Below are 19,007 nucleotides of genomic sequence, written 5' to 3' on the forward strand. Positions count from 1 at the left end.
TGCCTTGATTTGGGGCACAAAGCTTTTGAAACATTAGGTCTTCAGCCAGTGGTGCTGACCAACCACCTGTTACACTGAAATTAAAGAAAACAAGGGTTTGTGTGCTTTTTGGAAATAATAAGTGCTTAAACTCTGATATCTGAAGGTGTCCCATTGAGTTTTAAGCCTTTGATAATTTTGATAATCAGGTGCTACATCTGAAAATTTTCCACTGAAAAGGACCTCAACATTAAAGACCAAACTTAAAATGTGAAATCTCTCTGTTTCCATTTTACAAGCCTGTTCTTTAAAGGCACATACATCAAGTAGTATTAGTAATGCACACTTTTTTTCCAAAACCTTTTCTTTAGAAAACTAGTTAGAAAATTTTATATTTTAAGGTGTCCAAAGACCAAATAGTCATTTTGTATTTTTTTTAAGCATATTGTTTGCAGATCATTTATAGAAGCTTTAAAAACAGATCATTTCCGAGGATAGCTCCAACAACAATCTTCATCTCTATTAAATGTGCTGAAAAAACAACTTTAAGGCTTTGCCTGCACTAATTTTTGCTTTGAGCACCAGGTGGGGCTGTAATCACATTTGTCTTTAACAAGACAAATTCCTTTGGTATTTTTTTTAACAACATGTAAAGAATACTTGGTGTTGAAATTATTTACAGACCCTTGAAGTGAGAGATATCTTTTGCTCCAATAAGTCTGATCTTTCTAGATTTCATTTATAATGAGGAATCTGAGATGGGCTGATGGAAATAGTGTTAAAACTGTTGCTGATAATCAACCCCTTCTAGTGTGGACAAGGAGCTACACAAATATAGGTCTATTGCTTTGCTGTCAAAGGTAGCATCTTTTCAGAGTACAGGGCTGTGCTTTGTGGAAGTACCTGCTGAAGAAAGCACTAGCTCAGGTGTGTCTCCACAGCATGCCATTACACCTGTTATGTGTAAGAGTGAACAAAACACTATAATTACTATAGTTCAGAAAAGAGACATTTTCAGTTTTTCTCAGGGTATGCCTGAACCTTCGGACTCTCTTTGTGTAAAGGGCAAATGAGCAAAATAGAGTATTAGTTGTTTTGAACTAACTCAAAGACAACTCCTTTTAGATCTTGTGTATCTCATTGTCATTTTAATTTTTAATGAATTCAGGAAAATAAAACACAGAAGTGTAGGACTCGCATTGTGTTTGTGCTCTTAAGTTCTGGTGTATGTTTGGCTGCATTAAGCAATATTTTTCTTCATGTTTGTAAGCTCCTTGGCTCTTTTGTAATCATGTACATTCCTTGCTAAGCTTTCCTTTAAATATCAATCCATTTCTATGTAGTTACCTTCAGTTTGACTTTCTGCAGGGGGATCTCTGTGCAGCTATCCTCTGAGAATACTTGGGAAATGATACGTGGAATAGTCTGAGATTGCTTTGGTATGGCGAAAGCTTGAAAATGTTCACTTGGATAGCTTAAAGTAAATAAATAAGGCTTTTACTGAGTACAGTATGTTTGCAGATTCACATTTTTAGTTAGCTGTGGAGTATCTTGTACTTTGGCGCATAAGTTACTTCAAAAGTCACATTTTGATTTTGAACTCCAGGACATATACACTTTCTTCTAACTACTTTAGATGCTGTTTTTTTTTTTTTCCTCCTATGTGCCATTGAAAAATTAAAAATCGTTTGAGATAGTATAGATAGTAACTAGCTTTAAAGTGAACATACAGGAGGGACTTAGAGGTGGAACATTCTTGGCATGGAGCTGTGGGGATTGGAATACAGACCTCTGCATGATCCAGTGAAACTTATTTTGCTTAACCTTCTAGACTCTCTTTCTCCTTGTTAATGGAATTTTCAGGTTTGTGTATGTTGTTAGTCAATGATTTTGTGGTGATAACACTTGGTATTGGTAAAAATAATTAAATACACAAATAGAGGTCCATATTGCTGAGTTAGAAGCCTTGCTGAAAAATCCTTTACTTGCTTTTGATCTTGGTAATTAATAAAGTATAAGGAACTACAGAGGAACAACTGAACAGGCACAGGACTTTGAAAGCAAGACAACTATATGGAGCCAGATGACAGTAGAGAAGCAGAGGATGTACAGAGGGATTATATCATTTATTTCCTTGAAAAGATCTCAAAACTATGATAAATGGATGAGGAAGACAGACTGAACGAAAAGAAAACTAAAGCAAAATCAAAGAATGAAAGTGGGAAAAAAAAGAACCAGAACAAAATTCACCATTCATGTTCTGAACCACAAAACCGAACAGACGGGGAAAATTGCATTGCGTGATTTTTGTTGCTTTTCAAAAATTACTTAAAATGGATCCCAATCATGAAGAATGGTCAAGGTAACCGTTACCAAGGAAATTTAGAGAGAAATATTAAGATCCTTTTTGAATGACATTTGAATTTATTACAAAGTGTTTTTTTAATAGCAGGAAATGCCCAGAATGGCTCAGGAAAGAGAATAGGAGTTATGCCCATGTTATCTTCAGCATGTTGGTGTTCATTTTAATTACAGCTTGTAAGGTTTTTGTCATTTTTGCTAGCATAACTATTATTTTTTCCCTACTAATCTTCCATGCTGAAATGCAAAAAACCCTGTCATTAGTGTAAAGCATTTAGATCACTAATTATAACTCTCCTGCATCTTTAACTTGTGAATATATAAGTTGCAAAGTATTTTTGTGTTGTCAGCTGATAGATCAAGTGATACAATTTCTAAAACCATATCACCTAATTTATGCTCTGGTACCACAGTTGCATGTAGACAAGATGCTTTCTTCCTCATATTCTGTTGCCTATGCCATAATATGCTTATGCTATTAAAAAAAAATCAGAGATATACACATGTTAGTTCTTGAAAAGAGTCTGAGATAGAAGTAGAAGGCTGGCTTTGTATGGATTGTTTAATGTTGATACGGTTGAGCTCTTGAAAGTCTGAATTTAGGGCCTGATGTTGCTATTCTGAGGATAATAGGAGGGGTATAGAACTACCAATGACTGCAGCGGTTGCTAGGGAAAAAGTTAATCCAGATAATAACTTGCTGTAATCAGGCTTCCTACTTGCAACTGAAATTGAACATGAGGAAACATAAATCTTCGCTTGTGGTAGCAGCCTTAATTGACTGAAGTAACAACAGCACTGAGAATGCAGGCAATGCAACCCAATAAAGTTTTCTATCATCCTTGAAGGTGCAGATTGATGAACATGCAAGGCACTCAGATATGTTTAGGAAGAGAAGCTGCAGAGAACACCTGATTTTTTTTTTTTCCCATCCTGGTTCTCTTCTAAATAGTCTCTTGTCCAGTTGCCATTCTGCTCATGTTGCTCTTTGATAAATGTAACAATGGCAGTAATATATACATTTTTGATTTATTAACTTTAAATCTCCCTATTGCGTTTTAGCAAGACTCAAAACACATTCTTACATTTGCTGCTTGCCTAGTTAAATATGCTAACTAGTAATACTCACAATAAGTCTGGCTGAGTGGTTCACTCCTTCTGAGATACTTATAAATTCATAATCATTCTTGAACACTTTATAACTTTCCTATGACTCTTTAATATTGTCGTGGTTTAACCTCAGCTGGCAACTGAGCACCACACAGCCGCTCGCTCACTCTCCCCCCCTCCTCGGTGGGATGGAGGAGAGAATCGGAAGAGTAAAAGTGAGAAAACCCGTGGGTTGAGATAAGAACAGTTTAATAATTGAAATAAAATAAAATAGTAATAATAATAACAACAATAATAAAAGAATATACAAAGCAAGTGATGCACGATGCAATTGCTCACCACCCGCTGACCTATGCCCAGCCAGTTCCCAAGCAGCAGTTGCCGACCCTGGCTAACTCGCCACAGTTTATATACTGAGCATGACGTCACATGGTATGGAATGTCCCTTTGGCCAGTTTGGGTCAGCTGTCCTGGCTGTGCCCCCTCCCAGCTTCTTGTGCACCTCCAGCCTTCTCAGTCGGTAGAGCATGGGAAGCTGAAAAGTCCTTGACTAGTGTAAGCACTACCTAGCAACAACTAAAACATCGGTGTGTTATCAACATTGTTCTCACCCTAAATCCAAACCACAGCACTGTACCAGCTACTAGGAAGGAAATTAACTCTAACCCAGCCGAAACCAGGACAATATTCTTAAGTATGTTCCTGAAGACTGGAATTCATTATAAGTAACCTATTACACAAAACAAATAAACTTCACTTAGTTCTTGAGTTCATGTGAATGGCCTCTATTTACAGAAAAAAATCTTTGAGATTCACATAGGTCCATGAATCTATGAGTTTCCAAAGATGATTGCAGTTCCTGTCTTAATCTGAAGTTTATGGCCTTTTTTATACTTAGTGATGACTAAAAGGATTTCATGTTTTAGGAAAAGTCCTTCCTGGGTACCTTCAATTACACTCCTCCTCTGATGGAGTGTTCTTGTTCTTAGAAAATTTTCTTCGTATGGTCAGGATACCTTTTTTTTTTTTTTTTTTAAATGCTGAATCCTTTATTCTGCAAGGAAAAATAACCTGGCAGAGACAATAAAATAGTATGCATTTTCTTTTTTTAATCCATTGTGTATAGAAGTTGAATTACTTTTGCTCATCCTCTTTTCTTTATTTTCCTTCATTTCTTTTGCATAGATTTCAGTTGTTTAAGAGGGTTCAGGCATCTCTGCTTGCTGTTTTGAGTCAGCAATATAGGGTTCATTCTCAGCTGCTGAGTTCGTGGTTCATATGTAATATGCTGTAGCAAGCTGGATGATATTGCCCCCTGAGAATCTCATTAAATTTTCACTTTTCACCTTTTTATGAATGTAGAACCTTGCAAAAGTCTTTAAAGTCAAATTTAGTCTGCCTCAAAGTTCTTTTGTTCTTCTGATGTAGTAATTTTAAAGTTGACATAATTAAGGATAGTATTTTAGCATGTATATAGTTTTCTTGTCTCTCAGAATTCTCAGTGATGAACTGAGGCTTCAAAAGCAATGTATTTTTGGAGTGTAAGTCTGCAAAATTATTCACTGAACTAAAGCTTAGAGTATATATAGAGATTTGCAAAGTCAGAACACAAGTTTGCTTGGTGTTGTACAAAGAGTTGATTTCCTTTTAAAAATATGTATACAGAGTAGTCCCTGTTATAGTCATTACATTTTCAATTCATTGCATAAATATATACATTCAATGAGAAATTAATGCTATTAGACATTGTCTACTGCTTTGCTTTATTTAGATTTCATGCTTTTCTGGTGTTTAGAGCAACAAAAAAAATCTGTGTAAGAGAATACAGTGCTACTGCTATGATGTTAATTATGCTCAGTAGGTTTGGGCACATTTCTATTTTACTAATATTAGCATTTACTAACTTTAATAATGGAGTATTGCAATGTTGTCCATACTCTGTCTAAAAAGACAGGAGTCTTTTTACTTTTGTCACTTTCTTCTGGTATTTGAATGAGAAACTTCTGCTTGCACTAAAGGAAGACAGAGAATAGGTATAACAAAACCAAAGCTGCATATGTGCAAAATCAAAGCCTACCTTTTTAATAAAAATATATTTAATTATAATTTACTTATTGGATATACATGTAATATATTTAAAACATTAAAAAGAAGAATAATTTTGGTAAAACTCTTAACGAGTGTGCTTCAATAAAACTTTGAATGCCAACGCGCTGCATTACTCTCATTATTTTGGTTCTACTTCAGTATGTCAAATTAGCCTGACTATTGCTGAAAAAATGGAATAGTTTTAAGTTCAAAGAGTAATCATGATTTTTCATGTCCATACTTATATTAACTTTTGTTGAATTATACCTGTGTTCTTCTGTGACCTGCAAAGTCAATTATCAGGCCCTAAATTAAAATCTTGCTTTTCATTTCTGAAGAAATATTAAATATTAAATGTCCATTGATCATCTATTCATGTAAAAGAATAAACATTCACATTTTAAATAGAAATATTGACAAGAAATGCTGTTTGGTTTTTTTTTTTTGCAGGTACTTGATGGTCTTGAAGGTATTGAGAATTACCTTAAAATCTTTAATTCAGAAGGCTTACATTTGCCTATCTTGACGATGAAATATGAGGAATTACAGGAAGTGATTAAAAGTTGCACAGCGAGCACCTTGCAAAAAGGACAAACTTTAGTTAATAAAGCAGATTCTCACAGGTATTCCCTCCATTTTTGCATATCTTCTGCATTTCTCCATATCTACCTGTTCCTTTATAACTTGACTAGTTAGAATCAGATTGCATTTAGAGCCAGTATAGTTAACTAAGTAGGTATGCATTTAAATGACCTGAAACTCAAAGTTTCTGCCATACTTATCTGTTGGTATTTATACAAACCAATCTCTTTAACAAAAATCTTTAGGAATACTACACACTACTTGTAAGAGTGGTGTCAAACAGTGGAATTGGTATGTTAGGGCACTGTTCAGAAACAATGGTTTAGTTAACATTTTGGAAAAGTAAATGTATGCAAATGAAAATTAAAGTATCAATGGCTATGAACACTCCTTGCTGCCCAATGTAATCCTTTTAGACCTTTTCGAAAGTCATCATTATAACAATTATAATGTGATTTGATGCAAGACAAAAATACAGGTGTTAAGTGCAGAAAATGTGGAAGTTTCTCCACTTTTTAGTAGTTTTAATTCATGAATGAGACAACTTTTTTTCCTTCCAAAGCTTTTGTTAATTATAGTGATGATGTACTCCACAGATATGATTTTTACACTGCTGTAAAGCATGACTTAGTTTAGAGTCAGTCCTAGTGGCTTAATATCTCCTACTTTTCAGGTCTTAGTAGGAGGCTGGTGCAATAAGAATGAAGACCATTTATACTAATGAGTTCTACTTTAAAGACAGAGTAGATAACCATGGCTTAGCTATACCTTCTCATTACATGCTTATGTCCTTAATTATTCCTGAACTTTGAATAGCTTTACTTCAACACAGCAACTGAAAGTCTAGATAAGATTTTTATTTCATCTCATAACCTTGCAAAAAATTTTATCTAAAGCGCCTTTACCTGTCACCCCAGATGTAATTGGCTTGAACCCAGCAAAGGAACGAAATAGAAAATTCAAACAGAAAGTTGTTTTGGGAACATGTGCATCTGGCTTTACAGCTATTGTTACTGCTTCAGGATCTCCTGATATTTTAATTAAATGGAAAGGAAATGGATTTTCCTCAGTGAAATTTTGACTTTGATTCCTAAACCAGCCATAATTCCAGAACACATTCTGCTGTTCTCTAGGCCTTGATGTTCTGCTAGACGTTACCTCAACAGAAGCAGATGTTGTGTTTCAAATTATGTCTGCACAACATTGATTAATGTTAGGAACGCTAAAGATCTTGATAGAATAAATCCCTAAAATAACAAGTCATTAATTTTCTTTCTTCCTTATTAAGAGTTTTTAAAAAAACATTTGAACAGTCTAAATTAGCAGTGAGATAGTAAGATATCATCCATACATATCAAGAAGAATAGGAAGAATTTGTCAAAATAACCCTATCAGTCATTTCTGGTAAATATCAATAAAAACAGGTAATGCCACAGGCAGATCTCCTGTGTGTCAAAGTGCTGCTCAAGATATTCCATAAATAAATAAAGAAGGTAAGATTTCTGCCTAGACGACATTATAATTTAAAAAATGGCAAAGCGTTACAGCTGAAGCAGCAGTGATTTAGAGAAGGAAGGTGAAACTTAAAACAATATCAATAGGCAATCTCACTAGAAATGTGTTTTGCTGTTTCTAAAGAATAGTGAAAAATCCCAGGCTCTCCAATATTTTAAATGCCTACTTGTATCATAAAAATAATTAAGTCCCTTTCTAAGAAAGCAAACACAGCATATTATGGCTTTTCAGTTTTTCCCTGCCGCCTTCAGGCCTCATATATTTAAGTGAGTAGTGCTAATACGTCTGTGCAGGTGGAACACTTTATATTCCTAGGCGCGGGCTTGAGGATTACAATCATGGAATAATTTAAACTGGCAAGAAAAGCTGGAGGTCATTTGGTGCAATCCCTTGCTCAAAACCTGTCAGTTGGATTAGGTTGCTCAAGGCCAAATTTTTAATATCTCCAAGGATGGAGATTCCATAGCTTCTCTGGGCAACCTGTTCTAGTGCTTAAGCACTCTCCTTGTGAAACATGTCTTTCTTATATATATATTTTTCTTATATCTAGCCAAAATTTCTGTTGCTGCAACTTGTGAGCATTGCCTCTTGCCCTTTTGCTGTACACCTCTGAAAAGGCTCTGATCCTGTCTTTTGTATAATCCCACTTCCTCATAGATAATGAAACACAGCGATTAGATCACCTCTTCACCTCTTCTCTACTCTGAAGAGAGTTCTGTCAGCACCCCCTTGTACATCATGTGCTCCAGCCTCCAACCATCTTGGTGGCCTCTGCTCAATTCACTTCAGCTTGCCTGTCTGTCTTGTACTGTAGGGACCTAAACTGGACAAACTGGCCTCTAGATGCAATTTCACAAGCCCTTAACAGAGGGGAGTAACCTGCTGGCTAGTCTCTTCCAGTTGCAACTCAGCACGGGGCTAGTCTTCAATGCCACAAGGATGATCCTGACTCACATTCAGCTTTTTGTACACCAGGACAAGTCTATTTTTTTTTTTTTGCCTAAGCCATGGCTTTAGGAGATACCCAGAATGCTCCCAGCCAGCTCATAAGCCTAGTAATGGTGACACAGTTAGTTCTGTCAGCAAATGTGGTAAGGTGTTATATTCCAGAATATTAATTTCCCCCAGAAATGTTCATGTTTTGAAAGAGGAAAGAGAGAGGCCTCTCTTTGTCATGTATAAGCCACTGTGCTGTCCTTAAATGCTGGCCAGTATTTAGCCCAATAATTAACCCACATGGGACAAGAAGATTTCTATGAACAGCTGAGGGTCAAAGGAGGAAGATTTGGACAGAAAACAGAACTCCTATCAAGACTAAATCTGATTACTATTTTGTTCCCCTTATGGCACAATTCATTGGTAGTCTTAACTGCCCTCACAGACTTCCCGTTTCCTTTATCTAACTGGACTGGAAATCCTGAAGGACATGGGCAGTCACCCTTTGAAGGTGGTGAAGGGTGTGGATCTGAAAAAGTTTAGGTATCTTTTCAAAAAGCTGCTTTGCCATAAGACAGACAAGAAAGTATAATCTGACAATGAGATACATAGCTGCTAAGTGTTTGCAATCTGGTAGGATTCTTGAACTAGCTGGCAGCAAGTAGAAATGTGTGTGGAATTTGAAAATAGCTGCCAGCTCCCTGAAGGAGTAGTTGGAGCACAGTAATTTTAAAATTCCTTCATCATTTGTGATACAGTATTCCATGCTCTGCTACTTGGATGACTTTATTACTTTTTTTCAGACAATATATTTATTAATAAAGAGAAGGAATCATTTCACCTTGCTCAGGCTGGGTGACACTTTGTCGATTTTGATGAGATGATGCCCTGAATTGCACTGTATCTTCTGAATGAGGTTACTGGAAAATACATTTTTAATGCAATATCAAAGTGGCTGCCATAGGTAGTACTGCTTTAAATGCGGCGAGAGAAGATAGATTACTTGAACGTTAAAAGAATTAAAATGTAGATGGATTTCTGTATCCACATTGTTTTGTTATTTTAATTTTTAGAGTACCCAAAAACAAGCCAGGCAGTTTGTATGCATACGATAAGACAGCTCTAGTTGTTTATGATTTACAAATCTAATACTGATACCCTCACATTGAGGGAAGACTATGTTTAAGGCTAGTGACACTGACTTCAGTGGCATAATTGGAAATCCAACTCACAGTAAAAATGGAGAAATATGATGTTAATTCTGTCTTACTTTCAAATATTCTTGAGGCATGGTGCAGCCTTATACTAAAAGATAGTCCAAATAAAAGAAAATGCTGAAAATCTTCACATTGGAAGAGGAATAGATTATAGAAAAGTGACAGAAGGCAGTTCTTTCTTGTAATCATGGAGTGTGTCAAAATGAAAATATTAGTAAGTCTGATTTTTGAGCTTTCATATTTTTAAATTAAAACCAGCTAGAAAAACAAGAGGAGCAAAAATTTTTGTGTATTAATTCCAAAAAAATTTTACAGTCAGTAACTTTTGTCCATGAAGAGAACCCTTTTTACTTTGCCAGCCAATTAGCTTGCCTATGAGTGTAAGAACTGTCTTTATTTTACTGCTGTTATAAATTTATTGTGTTAACTCATAACAAACCAATGATACTGTCAAAGATTTTATTGAGATCTAAATTATTATTTTCAAAAACTGCAAATCTTGTTCTCTTATTGCTTTTTTTTAAAGGAGTGGTGCTAGTAGAAGTTTTAAAACATACCTCTTTTTAAGGAGTACTGAAAGAGAGGAATGACATTTTTAGAATTTAAGGATAAAGCACAAACTAACAGGTTGTTAATTTTTGAAAGAGTAATTTACAAAATTTGAAACCACCTACTTCCTAAAAAGCACTTAAAATTTGGTTTCTCTTTGTGACCAATTCTTGGATCAGATTCAAACATAATGGTCTATTAATACCATAATTTATGTTAGTGTAGAATAAGGTTTTTCTTTGAGGTTGCAGAATTTAACTCTCTGAGCCTGATCTGAAGTGAGGAGAAAATTTCCTTTAATTTTAGAGGGCAAAGGAGGAAACCTTGAATAAGTACCTGTATTAACATAAGTTTCTGATGAAACTAAAGTAATGAAAACTTACTTTGAACATGTTTGTCTTACAAAAATTCTTACGATGAATAAATTTCAGTAGTAAATCAATTGATATGTGGGTTTCTTCTTTTTTTTTTTATATCAAAACTTCAGATCTTAATTGTATGTGGTAACTTCTTTACAATTTGAAGAGGACTGCCTCAAGTCCTCTTGATATTAAATGTTTTAATTTATAAGACAAGCCAGTGTTTTGTAAATTGGTGTTGCCTTTGCTCCTGTTAAAACAGTATCTTTAAAGAAATGTTGACTTAGAATGTATATGACATTCTTTTTTCAGCTACTGTAAAAACACTGAAATATTTGAAAGTCCAAAGAAAACATTCTTTTTAAAGTAGAAGTGATATGCCATATATTTTCACTCTTTTTAGGCTGTTCATTTGTGGTTTTAGTCTTTAGATAGTATAACTGAAGTCAGAATTATTTGTGAAATTAGGTATTTCTCAGTGAATCAGGATATCTGGCATGTGAATCTAACTTGCGCACTGGTGATAAATGATTTGTTTGGAAATGTCTTTCCTGTGTCCTACTCATTATCAATTTTGTTTGGATTCATTTTAATATTTCTCTTGGTTATTTTTGTTTTAAGGGTCACAGTTTAAATTTCATAAGTTACTTGTCATACAAATCAACAGAAAATGTGGTGGTGGTTTTTTTTTTGTAATCATCATCCTGATTGTTGAGCAAAAATGAGAAATAATAACAGTTCCACTTTTCAATTTTAGCTCTTGGGTGACAGGAATTCAGAAAATGATGGAGTATGTTAAAAAAAAAGTAGATCAATTAATCAGGCAGTGTCCAGATTATAAAGAACTTACTTTGAAGAAACAACAGGCTGCCTCACTTGAAGATCATCTAAATAAGGTACATCATAACATGTCGTCTTCTTAATGCATTCATGAACAGTGCTTTGCCTTTCCATAATTTAGCTACGTAAATATTAAAGTTGACTCAAATAATTACAAATAACATATTGGTTTGTTAGAGGGTGCACAGTTGTAGTTAGAATGCTGAATGCTGTTATCAGCACAAATGAACCTAAAGCTGTTCTGAAAAATGCAGCTGTTTCCATGAGAACATTTTACCAGTGATCTTCAATAAAGCATGGATTTGCTTAAATAATGAGCTATTATAATTTGTTCTTTTGGAAAAGAAGTGAGCAATCAGGACTGTGACAGGTTTCCTGTACTGTTTCTATGTCTTCTGTTTCATTTGGCTGAAGATAAAAATAGAAGTGTGGCAAAATTGACGGTTAATAAGCATGGTGACTGTGAACCACAGCAAATTTTCAGTAAGGCTGAAGGAGAGTAGATTCATTAAGATACTGATGCATCAAGGACAACACAGCCTTCTTTAAGCTGTTGAATGTTCTGTAGTACCTCAGACCTTTTTAATGACTTGTCAGAGATGGAATAGACACATGGCTCCTAAATAAGGTTCCATGTGTAAATTCAAATTAAAAAATATAATCTTTTAACAAGGTTCATATGAAGGAAATCCCAGAGCATAGACCAAAAAAGTAAATCAAATTTAATGACTGAATAATTAAGTCTGCAATCTGATATTTTATAATATTTACACGATGTTTATAATGAACTATTCTGAATCAAATGGGAAGTCAATTTGCCATAAATGGGTCCCTTTGCATACAATTTATGTAGAAGAGGCCTTGTGGTATTAGAACACAGTGAAAATATTGTCGAGTTTAGCTGAAAAGATTTGCTGATAGCTGCTGTTGGTCTTGTAGAAATGATGTCACCAGCATATTGTGAATCTTAAGCTAAAACTTCAATTATGAAGGTAATTTTTACTCAAAATGTAGATCCCAATTTTGATACACAGTTTCATTCTGCAGTTTGTTCTAGTCACTTTGTTCCCAGTCTTGCATTAGAGAACATTTTGAAGATTTGAGTCATAATACATGGTCTTTCATTACAGTGAACAGTGCTTATTTTTATATTCCTATCAAGCAAAACACTTTTCATTCCAACCTTCTGCTAATGCAAAGTATCTCAAAGAATCTGGTGCTAAATTGAACTGCCCCTGAGCTTCATTTAATGAAGTTTGAACCTCAGTCAGCAGCCACTTCTTAAAATATACGGTACATGTGAATTCACATGTCTAATAATAACTATACATACTATCATCTGCCTCTGCTCTTCATAATCTGTTTTGTTATCATCATGCATATATAAAATCTTACAGTGAAAATAAATGGAGTTGTGTACATGTATCTACAAAAAAATAGGTTGCTTGGCTTGGCAGAGAAGCTTTAAATGTACTTTCTGAAAAAAACACGGAACATAATAAAAGTACTTCTGCCAAGGTTATATCATCTAGATTATAATGCAGTTGTGCCTTATTGAGATAACAAGCCTGGGATACTTAGGATAAAGGAAAGCACTATCAACAAAATGAGAGCAAACAGGAGGGTTTTTTCTCAAATTCTGACCGTACCTGTTAGAATTTTCTTAGGAGAAATAGTAGAATTTTATTCCTTTATATTTTCATTCCTGAATTTCTCTGATTATACAAAGTGCATAATCTAAACACCAACAGACAAGTGTTACTTCACTTTTTTCTATACAAAGTGATGTTTTATACTGTTTTTATACTGTCTACTTGTATAAATTAACTATATAAATAATGCTTTCAAATAAAGGTATCACAGTCGATTAAAAAAATCACCCCGATGCTTGCAGTTGGTATGGAGATTGGGTTGTATTTGTCTGAGTCGGAAAGAGTTTTGAACACACACCTTGAACTGGCTAAACAAACAAAGGTAAAAAAAAAAAAAAAAGCAGCTTTGATAATGTTAAGTACTTTTAGAAACAAATGCATGCTGTATGTCATTTTGAATAAGGTGAGAGGCTGAGAGTTTCTTATGTATTCTTGGAAATAAAATAGGTCTATAGTTTAGTTTAAAACTGTAGTTAATGAACAAAACCACAGATCACATTACAAGTCAGTCCTTATATCATTGGTTATCCCCATTGTCTCTATCTCATTGTGTTATTTGTTACTACCTCAGTAGTAACAGGAATAGGAAGACTCTTCAACTGTGGATTGCTACTCCTACCTGAGGCACCAAGTTTAGAAATTGACTAGACAGTCAGAGGCACAGAAAACTCTTCTTGTGGTTTGCTGTGTCAAATAAAAGGGATGAGTCAGCAAAAAAGAAAAAAAAAGTAGTTCCCAGCTGGAGAAACTTTGAAGGCAGGGGCTGTAAAGTTGCCATCAGATATCCATTGGTCATGTTGGGAATGAAGCCACAGTATGAAAGCACAGCAGCACTCAGCTCTGTAACACAGATGAGGCTATTTTTAAGTCACATCCAGGGCCTTTACAACTCCTGTTGCAGTACTGTGGTATCTAAAGTGGCTTAAAACCAGTTGAATCTCCTCCATGGTCTTGACACAGGTGTATATTTCATGGCTAAGCTGAACAACATGGCAGTATATATTTTAGGATTATCCTATGTTTTAGGAGTTCTTAAAACTCCATTACTCCTATGGAGTTCTTTTTTGTTTCAGGCAACAGCTTATGGAACCCAAGAGCTGGATCTGTACACTGTCTGTGGAAATAAAATTCACTTTAAAGAAATTCTGAAGAGCACATAGTAAGAATATAAAAATTTTAGCAGATGAGCAAGAGCCCCTTTTTGTTCCACAAGACTGTATAATAGTTTTTAGTGTCTTTTCTGCCAAATTTTTGCATGCCAGGGTGTTACCTTTGTTTGTTGCAGTGTACAGTCTGCCCTGACAGTAGTAACATCTCCCACCTATTCTTTCTGTAGATTCTGATATGCTAGTTTGCGCTCTTGGCTGAATGCCAGAGGTAGATATGCTAAGTGGTATTGAGTTAAATATATAAAAGTAGATAAACACATAGACATAGATATATGAAGCTATGAGTTAAGACAGTGAATCTGAAAACCAGAATCCCAGCTGAATCATGGAAAATGTTAGTAACTCAGGTCTTGCTCAGACAGCATACTGTGACTTTCTTCTGGGTCTGAGCAGTTGATGCAGTAACAGATATCACCCACTATTTGATCTCCCTCTGTTTTCTGCAGATTTGCTGCATGCAAGAATATTGGTTTGGGTTGGAATGCAGGGCAGTCTAGCTTGATGGGTAGGGACTAGTCTGGAGCTACGAAGCAGTTATTGATTCAAGAATGAAGGCATGAGTGGAACTAAGAATCGTACGGTAAAGTGCTACAAGGACAGGCCTTAAAACAATTACAGCAGTAGCCTCATGAGGACCCAGTGCTTCTGAAGTCTCACTGTAGAGTGGACACTGAGTTCTTCTACGAGAATTGAGTATCAGACAAGCAGCCAAGAAGGATTTACATTCAAGAGAATCAGTTCAGAAAATTGGGCTATACTGTTTATTAAAGGAATTGTATCCGTTCCGGCTATCGATGTTCCCATATGGAATGCTTCTCTTTTCATTCTTACACTGTGAAGTGGTTTACTCAATCTGAATACTGAGATTCCTACTTTTTTTTTCCATTCAAAATAGCTATTTTAATAACTACATCCATAGTTTTTAGCGTCAAAATGTTACAGGAAAGAAATGGTTATTTTCAGCATATAAAGTCCATTATGAGCTCTTCTTCAACTAAGTAATTGAATTATACATAAGGAAGCAATAGTAGTGAAAATTAACAATGTGATATGAATATTCACAAGTCCTTTTCAGTCATTATACGTATTGTTCTATGCTTGTACCCTCAAAGGAAACTTCACATGAACTGGAAGCAGCTGAGAGAATCATCAAAGATATAGAAGAATTTGAACCTGAGCAGGTGGCAGCTTTTTCTAGCAGAACTGACTTTCTGAATGAAGAACTGAAAAAAATTGAAAAAAATATTAGTTCAAAACTAGAAATTCTAAAAACTTATGTGGCCTTTTTAAAGTCAGCTTTGGAGGTACAGATTATTTATTTCTTCTCTGACTAGACTGTGAAAATCTTACAAGTGAACAATGTGCTTTTAGCTAGCTAAGACAAATCCTGTAGATGCTGTGCCATGGAAGCACTGCAAGTCTTTGTAAGCTCCTTTGTACTTTAAAGGAGACCTGTTCCATCAGGGCAAGCAGCCCTGATCATTGAACTTGCATCAACATAGTGACTAGTCTATGTACAGATTTTCTACTGAATTAAATCACTGTTGTAGCAAGTATTATAATTGAATTTTTACTTTTTCTCCTGCACACATGCGTGCTCTCATTATATACATAATAAAAATTCTTACATGTACATACTCTGACTCTTAATTTACTGATTTTGCTTCATATAATTTTTAAAATATTTCACATAATATATTGATATAGATATTTATCATATTATAACAGATAGGTATTTATCGCTGTCTTGTACTACTTCCACTGAAATGCTAATTCATCTGAAGGGGTTTAAAAATTAAATATAAACTGGCTATAGCTGAAATCGTAATAAATTCAATACCAACATAATTTTGGTAGCTGTGCTAATGATGCCCAGGGCAGTTAATTTTCATTTTGATGTAATGCTTGTGTTAAGTTTCTACAACACTGTTGTTCTTTTATATTTAGAAAGAAATTGAGGATGCAATGGAACCTATCAGCTAAAATTAGCCATAGGATTTATTTATTTGAAGATAAACTGCCAAAAAATTGGATTGCATTTACTTTTGATTATTGCTAACTTCAGTTACTTCATATTAAACAGATCTGTGAAAATCATTGCGTTGATACGCTGGTAAATAATATCCATGTAATGGTATGTGACAGAAATTTGACAAATTGCTGCCACCTGTCTGCGTGCCATCTACTGGTTTACAGGTTATTTAAAACTTTTTTATTATTTAGTATTTGTCTAGACTTTAGGGAGGATGATAGATCTTAAAAACTGGAAAAGATTCAGAGGCTGCTATTGAATTTTATCATGTCTATATACCTTCTGACTATAGCAGCTCAATTTTTGATTTGTTTCTTGATGCTTATTTTATGTCTTTCTGTAGGTGAATGATGATATCCAAAACCTGAAGGAATTCTATAAATCAGAACCACTACAAACAAACAGAGAGGCTGAAAATAAAATTGCAATAGAGTCAGCTAATACTCAGTGGCAAAAGGCTATAAAGAAGATTTTTTCCACCCAAAATATGGGTTGCAATTTTCTTAATTTAGTGGATATGGTGAGTATAATCTGATAAACCGTATTGAATATTTGATGTTTGCATATGATGAGGTCTAATCCTAGTTCTGTGACTGATGGATTGTGATTTCTCCAGTACCTTGTTTTAAAGGGACTAATGCTGCTATATATACATACTTTTAAAATATGAAAGTATTATTCGAGTGCTAATGGCATTAAAAATAATATAAAAAGGTTTGTGATTAACAATACAGAGCCCTTAATAAATGATCCAGTATATGCATACAAATATAATACATGCATATATCTGTTTTATTCATGTTGGAAAGCAAGTACAGTATTGTTTATTTTACTTCCACTAAGAGGTAGTCATTACTAATTGAGTGTATGAAGTTCTTCTAAAGAAATGGGTGCTACAGCTACTTCCTTACAGATAATCTTTCCTGGTGTCTTTACGTTCTGTCTTGGGTTCAGCTGCACTGCCTAGGCATCCCTATCTAATTTTCCAGCACCCCTTCATGAGATGATCATTTGAGATGTGCAATCATTCCCTAAGCCACTCCTCCTAAAGTAATCCCAATTAACATAGACAGCCTGGATACCCAGCTGTTCTTTCTTTATAGGACATACTAGGGAGCAGTTACACTAGGCTGAGAAGGGGGAGCTGGTGTTGGTAACATACAGCAGCATGCAAGATGAGCTGGAAAAAACTTACTTAAGGAGGAAAAGTGCTCAGGCAGTTAGTGTGGGCTAAAGCGTGTGCTGTCACAGCTGGATGCAGCCAGGCACAGATAAGATAGTGTGAAGGCAAGCTGAATATGTGTGAATATGAGGTTGCACTGCAGTCACTTAAAGTCTAAACATATCTTCAGATATTATCTCTCTAAAGACCTGGAAGTGTGTTGCCACCATATTTTCTGATACTCTGTTCCCATGATATTCTTAGGTTGTAGTTTTTAAGTAACTGGAAGACACGGATCATACAAGTAATTTACAAACACAACTTTTCTTAAAAGAAAATTTCTGGAATGGGAAAAGTAGAAAGAGCGTTACCCAGTTTTCTGGTGTTTCTGATACAGGCTCTGTTAAAAAGAGGAAAAAACACCAAATGTTCAAATGCTAATGACTTTATCCCTCCCGTGTTTTGGTGCTGCTTTGGTTATCAGCACAAAGGAGTGGTCTTTTCTTCATCCACTTCACTTTCCAGTTGCTATTCCCCAAAAGGCCATTTTGGGTAGTTCTGCTGCCTATTCAGAAATTACTTTATTTTGTATGAGCATTAAACAGCCATCAGATGGCAATAATTCAGTGACCTGTTCTAGGTTTTAAACATTAACGTTAGCCATGTCCTCAGTATACAAATTCTGTTGATCTATGCCTGTTTCTAAGAGAACAGTGTATTTAAAGACACCTAGAGTACCAGAAATTTTCAAAGAAGTTACGCCAGAATAGTTGGTTTTTATTAAGCTTTGTTGAGACTTCTATAATGGAGTGACTACATCAGTGGACATGGGAAGGGCTACAGGTGTCATCTATCTGGACCTCTGTAAGGCCTTTGACACGGTCCCCCACAACATCCTTCTCTCTAAACTGCAGAGGTATGGATTTGATGGGTGGACTGTCTGGTGGGTGAGGAATTGGTTACATGGTCACATCCAGAGGGTAGTGGTCAATGGCTCTATGTCCAGATGGAGGTTGGTGACGAGTGGCATCCCGCAGAGGTCCGTATTGGGACCAGTACTGTTTAATATCTTCATCAATGACATAGACAGTGGGATCGAGTGCACCCTCAGCAAGTTTGCAGACGACACCAAGCTGAGTGGCGTGGTCGACACGCCAGAGGGATGGGATGCCATCCAGAGGGACCTGGACAAGCTCGAGAAGTGGGCCTGTGTGAACCTCATGAGGTTTAACAAGGCCAAGTGCAAGGTCCTGCACCTGGGTCAGGGCAACCCCCGGTATCAATACAGGCTGGGGGATGAAGGGATTGAGAGCAGCCCTGCCGAGAAGGACTTGGGGGTACTGGTGGATGAAAAGCTGGACATGAGCCAGCAATGTGCGCTCGCAGCCCAGAAGGCCAAGTGTATCCTGGGCTGCATCACAAGAAGCGTGGCCAGCAGGTCGAGGGAGGTGATTCT

The 19,007-nt window shown here is 35.6% G+C and overlaps 1 protein-coding gene across 1 annotated transcript in view; it reads left to right on the plus strand.

Annotated features, from left to right (window-relative positions):
- The window catches only part of CCDC141 (coiled-coil domain containing 141), a 110,147-nt gene that overhangs the window by 53,519 nt on the left and 37,621 nt on the right, over window positions 1–19,007 (plus strand). The window contains exons 8-12 of the mRNA XM_076342516.1: window positions 5,989–6,161; window positions 11,454–11,592; window positions 13,391–13,510; window positions 15,470–15,661; window positions 16,733–16,909. Of these exons, the coding sequence (XP_076198631.1) occupies window positions 5,989–6,161; window positions 11,454–11,592; window positions 13,391–13,510; window positions 15,470–15,661; window positions 16,733–16,909 (801 nt within the window). The remainder of the gene's footprint in view (window positions 1–5,988; window positions 6,162–11,453; window positions 11,593–13,390; window positions 13,511–15,469; window positions 15,662–16,732; window positions 16,910–19,007) is intronic.

Source organism: Aptenodytes patagonicus, chromosome 6 (assembly GCF_965638725.1).
Source record: "Aptenodytes patagonicus chromosome 6, bAptPat1.pri.cur, whole genome shotgun sequence".
Classification (NCBI taxonomy): domain Eukaryota; kingdom Metazoa; phylum Chordata; class Aves; order Sphenisciformes; family Spheniscidae; genus Aptenodytes; species Aptenodytes patagonicus.